Source organism: Ipomoea triloba, chromosome 7 (assembly GCF_003576645.1).
Source record: "Ipomoea triloba cultivar NCNSP0323 chromosome 7, ASM357664v1".
Lineage (NCBI taxonomy): Eukaryota > Viridiplantae > Streptophyta > Magnoliopsida > Solanales > Convolvulaceae > Ipomoea > Ipomoea triloba.
In genome coordinates this window covers 28,635,274-28,643,509 of record NC_044922.1, presented here as the reverse complement: position 1 = coordinate 28,643,509, position 8,236 = coordinate 28,635,274, and the positions used below count along the sequence as shown (strand labels likewise).

Here is an 8,236-nt window from a genome sequence, read left to right as displayed (position 1 = left end):
GGCACTCCCCCCCCCCCCCCCCCCCCCCCTCCGCCGCCCGACTAGCATCTAGCGCCTTCTACAACCTTGTTGGTCATACAGAATCTAGTAAAATAATTGCTTCAGACCCAACTTTCTTGTAGATTGTGGTAATGTCTCTTTTCCATACAGACCAAAAAACCAACCGATGTATATACAAGGGTGTATATGCTCCTTACAAAGAAAAATATATAATGGGTGTTTATGTACCTGTGGCTTCATGTGCTTGCCAAGAATATGTCCATTTAATATAACCAAAAAGGAATTCGGCGTGTGAAGCTCTTCTCCAGACACAAGTTCCAAGTCTTCAACTCCAAACCCATAACACTGCAAAAAACATATCATGCATGTATAACATGAACTGTGTATATTGAACTATACAAGCTACTATTTATACAAGCTAATAGTAGGATTAACCAAACTCTCAACCACTCATTTCAAATTCAAAATGAGTAATTGAGAGCTATTCTCTCAACCTCCCTCAATATCTTCTAACAATGCAAACAACATAACTTTGAACTTTAAGCAGAGAGAAAAAACATCCCCAAAAAATCATGATAGATTCAAAACTAATATTGTGAAGTTTAGCACAAAATCTAGCAATCGAATAAACAAATAAACAATTTCCACAATGCTCACCATAAGTATGCCATTTTGATAGAAGAGTTTTATTTTCTGCAGTTTCTTCTACAAATATGAGCTTTTGTAACTAAGATTACATAGACTAGCCCTCTAAGCCTATAGTATTATTTCTAAAGTAATTGTCTTGGAGGCATTTATATCAAGAGCCAAGAGGTTACCAAAGCAACCCACAGATGCAAATTTGAACCTGATCAAAATTGTTTATTGGAACCTAAGCAAATTAAGAGATGTACTCATGTACTTAACAGAGAATAATTTTGCATACTCATCTCAAAAGTGAGAAATAAAGTCATAAACACAGAAAAAAAGTAGATACACCCTAATGTTCAAGAATTACATATTATTAAATTAAAGAAAGAGAAAAGTACCAGAGAAACAATAGGACGCTCATCTTCATCTGTCGTAACATGAGTCATCAAGGCTAGATTTTTCACCAATCCACAAGCTTCACCTTCCGGGGTATCACAAGGACACAGCATGCCCCACTGTTATTAAGATGGTGTTTGCTTATTGAATTAAGCATTTGATAAAAGATGTTTTACAGTAAAAAGCTCAGGAAATGGGTCTACTTGACTTGGTTGTAAAGCTCTAGGCCCGCTAACTTTTCTGGACTTCTCAAATTGTGGTTGGATCTTGGTCATAAAACCCAGTGATACTATGTATGATAGCCTATTTAGGACCTGTTACAAAAATTAGAGTAACCCTCAAACATCTTTGTTGCTAATTTCACCAAGACCATATATAGGCCAAGGCAAAAAATGTCAAAGGACCAATTAGTTCAGTAATAGAGAAGTAGCAAGGACATAAGTACCTGTGTCATGCCTTTCCGGTGCATCCTAAATCGTTTTACATCCCAATTGCCAGTGGATAAAGTTCTTTCCAGTCCTTGGGTAATGCTATCCTTCACTATATACTGAGAAAACAGAGTATATATTTTGAAGAAACATTAGTTCTTGCATTACTCAAATATTATACAAAAGGACACATAAAGATTGGCAATGAGACAGAAAAACCCCCTCTTAAAAGTCAATTTTCATTCTGGAACCATTTAATTAACAAATTACTTGAATCCATAGGGAAAATTTTCCCTTGACTGTTCTGACTAAGAATAGAATTAGTCACTAAATCTACACATAAGAGCAAGGCCCTACAGAACTTGAGAACCCTTTTTCCTTTCAGAATCTTGTTTTGGTACAATAACATCCGCAGAAGAGACCATTCAAAGTCCCCTCCTTTAAGTATTTTCCTAGACAAACAAGGAATTGAAAGGTTTGGTGTTAAAGAAAACAAAAGGATCTAGCAACAACATTCCCATAGGTTCTGCACACTTGTGCCATATGAAGTAAAACTAAACTTCCACTTCGCTTTTACATCACTAAGACTTGCTATTTAGTTCAAAAAAACATACTTGAGAAATATCCAATCTGCTAGATCGACTTGGCTTCGCCAGGACAGCATCAATAGTCCTTCGAACCTCATCATTCATTGTCTTAAACAAATCCTGCAATAAGAATTTTAATGGAACACATCACATCTTGTAATCATACACATAGGGGTGACCATGTTTTAGTCTGAAATGTTATTGTTGGAACTAGAACCAAACAATTCAGTTCCAGTTCAGTTAAGGTTTGGAACCAAGACCTATAAGGTCCCGGCTAAGGTTCTTGTTATGTATGTGATTTAATTGTTGTAAAATTAAGTGCAAGGCCAAACTTTATATTTAATTATTTTTTAACTTCGAATAAGTGAGTTAATAATTTAATGGCTTTTATTAAATGTAATTGAGAAAAGGAGGTCAACAATTAACTTTATATTTATTTAATAATTTTATACAACTTTTGAGTAGTGAATTAACAATTTAATAACTTTGATTAAATTGTCAATAACTTTACTTTATCAACTTTGAGTAACTGAGTTATTAAATAACCAAAATGCTAAGTGTATATTAAAACCACACTAGAACTGAACCAGAAACATTGGTTCCAATTCATAACTGGAACCTCTAGTAGGGAGTTTTGGTTATCGCTCATGCTGTCTTTGAACCTTGAACCACTGGTTCTAAACCGAAACCGACCATGGTCAGGTCTACATACATGCATGTTCATGGAAATAAAACACGCCTCTGAAAATACCTCAAAAAGTAGAGACAATAGCTGCCCTGAGAGCTCTAGCCGTTTGTTCCCCACATAGTCCTGAAAAATGTAAAATATAGAAATATCATAAGGTTAAAATTGTAAAAGCGTGAGTGGTTTTCAATAAGTTGACTACACTAATAGAAACAACAGCAACAACAAAACGCTGCAAAGTCATTAAATTTCACAAAGATCTTTTAAACAAAATCACATCAATTTACCAATGAAATGCAAGCAATAATAGAAAAACTGTCAGAATCTCATACAATCCAAACTAGCAAATAAATAAGAAGTCCTTACATGATTCAAAAACGTGCAAAAAAAAAAATTTCCTTGGAGTTGACTATCAGGATTCTACATTGCTGTCTGGCCGTATTAAGAACTAAACCTTGCATGAACCATTGTGCTAGCATATATCTTCAATAAGAGCTTTGGGAGACAAATATTTTATATATCAAGTTAACACTCCTCAGAACTGGGTGCAAATGTACAGAGACAGACAAATATTTTATATATTTTGCTTTGGATAATTGAAATTTTATTCAGAGAAAATGACACCAAGCTGTTCTTAAAAAAGACTCTGCGAAAGATCAATATTGCATAGAATTTAGGAAATCCATAACTTCCACTCATCCACTGCATCAATAATAATCCCAAAAAATATATTTTAATTAATAAACACAAGTAGAGAAAACAGCATTCATTTTTTCATTAAAATTATCCACAAAAATAGATGAGTAAACATTCTACCACAATCTTCTGACTTGTTTCCTCACTCAGGTGAACAATACTAAGAGTATGTGTCTTAGTGTCTAAATACAACTAAAATACCTTGTCATCCATTGTATCTTTGTTTAGGATAGCCTCCATCATGCGTCTTAACATCACCGCAACATACATGCATTTTTTGCGGAAATTATTGTGATGAACCTACATATGAGGAGAGGGTAGGTCCAAGATATGTTAAAAGTTAAAATATAATATATTATCAGAATCATCTAAAGGCATTGGAACTTACTGGGATGTTCGCAAGAAATATGTCTCGAAGAATACTCAATGCACGCCCTCCCTAAATATTAAAAAATGCTTGTTAAATTATTCCAACTTCAAAAAATTATTTCCCACAACCAATAACTTCAAATTCAATTTATGATTTAAATATAAGATCTTATTCATGTAAATAATCCATTCACATATTTCAATATATCAATAAAATTATCTCAATTTCCATTTAAGTTCATCTTTATAGTGGTTAACAAATCCCACAAGTGGTAAATTCATAATCCTCAAATTTTCAAGTATACAAAAAAAAAAAAAAAAAAAAAAAAAAAAAAATCAATTTTACTAATTATTTTTTAAAAAATAACCCTAGAAACAAGTAAATAACTCCATTTCACAAATTCTATAGCGACAAAATTTTATCATACAAGCATATTCGTACATTCATCTGTATTCTGCCAGTCAAAGTGCTACACTATGTTTTGTGGAAAAGGAGGTAAGGAGTCTATGAAAAGAGGTATCAAAGCAAAGCATTATGTTATGTGCTCACGTCACAGGCGAGAAAATACAAAAGAAAAGAATGAAAAGGAAAAGAAACTCTAGGTTTGCTTGAGACCCAACTCCCTAGTACCTTCTTTGGGATTAAATTTCTGCTTCTTTCGTTCTTCCAAATAATTGTCCCATTTATAGGGCCAAGGATTCCTAACTAATTATTTGGTAGTTTCCAAATAACTAAATTGACTAAACTAATTTGAAGACTAAGACTAATAAACCAAATAACTATTTAGTAGCTTCCAAATAACTAAACTATGTAACAAGAAAATAACTAGTTAGTAGTTTCGTAATATTAAATCTATGTAATATAATTTTAATAAAATAAGACTTCTTTAATCATAACAACTTCCTAAATAACCATGGGATTCATGGCACCGACATGTATAACATTATTTGATAAATCAAAAGTAAATTCATTAAATACACCTAGGAGGATGAAGCAAACCTTATCACCAGATCCAGTCGAATATGGTAATGCTTTAAGCTGCAAAAAAAAAAAACAAATAATAAGTAAATTAAGGAGTACACAAAAATTCTGTTAAGATATATAAAGTGACAGTATCATTGAGTAGAGTCCAGGCACTACAAGTTCAAAAAGTGTTAAATTTGGTCCATAACCGTTGGACATTCTTAACTTTCATATCAAGTCAAATTAGATATTAAAGTCTTGACTCAACTTCCCTTGAATTATGGAAACCTAGGATTTTATGGACTTGCTTTAGGTTCATTGAAGTAAGTAGGAGTACAACCGAAGTTAAATCAATGGGAAAGCAAACGACATGGACATTTTTCAGAAAAATTAAGGCAAAAAAATTATCTCTTATGGATAAGTGGGAAAGAATTCTAGTAAAGAAATTTATTAATGAAGAAGACTGTAGCTTTTCTTTTGGATATTGAAAAGTGAGAGAGAAAAAACACAGGTGAGTTAACAAAAGCAAACTAGCACATTTCCATAAAACCTCTCCATTGACTATGTCAAATCCTGGTCAGTATCCACACACACATGCACACACAAATAGAGTAAATGGGAAAGCTCAAGATCTCTAAAAGAATAAGATAACCATAAACGAACCCCACTGTATCCCTAAGTAAAAATGGTAAGACAGAAGAGAATCTGCAATTACTCTGCTTGTTTATAACCCACAAATTGGTTACTTACATCATCAAGTATTCAAGTGAAAAAGAAATTAATAGAAAGGAACCGTACAATTTTATCACTATCAAGGAACTCCAGGGCTTGATGTTGAGTATACACCTTAAGGTCTGCACATTCCTGAAATCAAAAAGCACAGAAAAATACAAAAGATTGCCATAAGATTCTAATATTCAGCCATCTCCATGACTCAACCTACAGAGATAATTAAGTTTCAACTCACAAGATTGATAAGTAAATGTCTGTCAAACAGAACCGATGGTAAAAAGTGTGACATCAATGTAGGCAAACAAGGTTAAGGAAAAAAGAAGGAAAATTCCATCATCAATTGGCAAAAGTTGCAAATTTAGAAGATACATATCACAGAAAGACATCTACCACCATAAGCTAAAACAGATAACACTACGTCACTAACTCTCCAGTGATAAATAGAATGCCGCTTTATTCCTTCAGTTCCAATTATACTGACAAGAATGCTTTAGAGTAAGATAACATTTTTAGGCTGGAGCACAGGACAAATAAAAAGAATGTCACAGTTTATGGAAAGATAAAAAGATTGAAGGCAAAATCAAAGTTAGAATGACAAAAAGCTTTAAATTTTAATCTTTCATAGTCCATATCAATTATTAAACTAAACTCTGCCCCCTTTCTTAAAGCAAAAAAAAAATAAGATTCTAAGCCCAGCAAGGAGCACAGAGGAAATCCTGCAGTTTACCTCAATGGAAGGCAAAAGCAGAGCACCATACCGAGGATCTCTTCCAACCATCTGCACAACCTCTTGATCACTCTCCATTCCCATGGCCTTCATAACAGCCATTATTGGAACCTACATACAAAAATTAAATTCACCTGTAAAGCTAACAATATCGGTAATAACATGGAATGAGATGCAACAAACAAATCAGTGCATGGTGCATCAAAAGAAAAATAGAAGGTTGAATAGATGACCTTGGTTTTGAATTGATTCAATTCAAGATAAACCTTTTCTTTCTCCATTTTTATCACAGTTTTGCTTTTTGTTTTCTCTGTACTGCTTGTAACAGATGCTTGTACCCTGGAGACAAGTTTTTAAAAAAATCTTGAATGAATAAAACTCAACAATAAACACAATAACCTTTTTTTCAGAATTTTGAGATAATGTAAGCCATATGCATGGACCATAATAATTAGGAAAAAGCAAGACAAATACTTATTAAAATGCTTGGATGACAGAAATGATTATGGAATTTTCTCCCCTCTTCAGGTACTACCATAATATATCAAGAGTTCACCTCAGCATACTAGGCTGCTAGAACTTCAACTTGAATAATGAAAAATAAAATAACTCTCATAAAAACCCTTAATTTCTTCCAAAGGAATTGTACAGGAAATAAAATGTCTCCTAAATATCTTTATTACTCCATAATCTACAGGCCAATGAAAAACACAAATATCCATCTGAAAACAGGCATGCACACTGCACACACATGTTTGATAAGAGACAGCACACCCCTCTCCCACTTCAAGCATGTAGCTTAATCACTCTATTGGTCTAGGTGGCACCGGTGAGCCATACAAGTTAGTGAAAGCAATAGAGTAACAAATAATCAAGGAAAAGTGAAAATAGATCTTGTAATATGAATCACTCACCAACCCTTCTTATCAGTATCAATAATTATTCTGTTCTTCGAAAGCTGCTCTTGGATTAAAATAACCTGGATTAATTAAGCAGAAGACAGACATTATAGTCATAAATAGCCTATAAAAATCAAACAAAAATGAGTAACGACAAATTTCAAAACTATGTTAGAAGTGAAGAACTTTTCCCACCTTTTCTGTGCCTTTGACAACAAAATATCCTCCAGGATCAAGTGGGCATTCACCTAAAGTAAATAAAGGAACAAGGTACCAATCGCAAGTGCTTTTGCTTAGATAATAAATAAATAAATAACCATAATCATCATGCAAACTAATGTAAGCAGTTCATTACCATAGATGCATGCTACACTTTTAAAACAGGATTTGCTACCCTTTCAAAACTAATTTAAACAGTTCATCATCATATATGTAATATGTTTGCTACCCTTTTCAGCCAGGTGCCCAGGTTGTAGCTTAGTTCATTGCACTAGTAGTTAATTGGCTTATACAATCAATAAATTACACAAGTCTAGCAGCAGGTTTTATAGTTTAAACGTTACTGGTGGCAAATTACGAATTCATAAGAAAATTCCATAGCTGATAGCTCTATATCTAGTGACCTGTTAAGGTGAACAATTATCCTCATTATCAATTATTATAAACAGACAATCAAATTTGAATAATGCTATGCTGGCAAAACACTATGGATCCATCTGAGTAGTTAGAAAGCATACCAAGTCTTGCCAATTCCTCTTCATCTTTTCCATACAGGACGCAACATGTACTCCTTAGCATGATAGGCATCCTTCCAATGATAACTTTTTTCTATGGGGTGTTTCAGAGTGTGCACATGCACCCAGAGATAGAAGAAGAGACTTGATATCAAATTCAAAAGGACAAAGCATCATCAACCAATTAAAAATAAGAAACATATATGGTACCTTGTTTGCAGGGGTTATTTGCCCATGACTCCCAATTACATACTCAATGTTGACATATATTGGAGCAGCATAGCTGAAATTAGTAAAAAAGCATGCAATGAGGGAAAATATAGAAAGAAGCAATAAGAATTGATTTTTTTTTTTTTTTTGGGGGGGGGGGGGGGGGGGGGGGGGTGGGG

At 33.6% G+C, this 8,236-nt stretch overlaps 1 protein-coding gene across 1 annotated transcript in view; it reads right to left on the bottom strand.

Annotated features, from left to right (window-relative positions):
• LOC116025565 (DNA-directed RNA polymerase III subunit 2) overlaps window positions 1–8,236 on the bottom strand; it is an 18,525-nt gene that overhangs the window by 7,449 nt on the left and 2,840 nt on the right. Inside the window, exons 6-21 of the mRNA XM_031266832.1 lie at window positions 8,058–8,130; window positions 7,851–7,941; window positions 7,309–7,361; window positions 7,129–7,193; window positions 6,448–6,553; window positions 6,215–6,325; window positions 5,554–5,619; window positions 4,792–4,830; window positions 3,811–3,861; window positions 3,624–3,722; window positions 2,793–2,852; window positions 2,069–2,161; window positions 1,472–1,573; window positions 1,230–1,340; window positions 1,029–1,145; window positions 229–345 (exon numbers count right to left, since the gene is read on the bottom strand). Coding sequence (XP_031122692.1) covers window positions 229–345; window positions 1,029–1,145; window positions 1,230–1,340; window positions 1,472–1,573; window positions 2,069–2,161; window positions 2,793–2,852; window positions 3,624–3,722; window positions 3,811–3,861; window positions 4,792–4,830; window positions 5,554–5,619; window positions 6,215–6,325; window positions 6,448–6,553; window positions 7,129–7,193; window positions 7,309–7,361; window positions 7,851–7,941; window positions 8,058–8,130 — 1,354 coding nt within the window. The remainder of the gene's footprint in view (window positions 1–228; window positions 346–1,028; window positions 1,146–1,229; window positions 1,341–1,471; window positions 1,574–2,068; window positions 2,162–2,792; window positions 2,853–3,623; window positions 3,723–3,810; window positions 3,862–4,791; window positions 4,831–5,553; window positions 5,620–6,214; window positions 6,326–6,447; window positions 6,554–7,128; window positions 7,194–7,308; window positions 7,362–7,850; window positions 7,942–8,057; window positions 8,131–8,236) is intronic.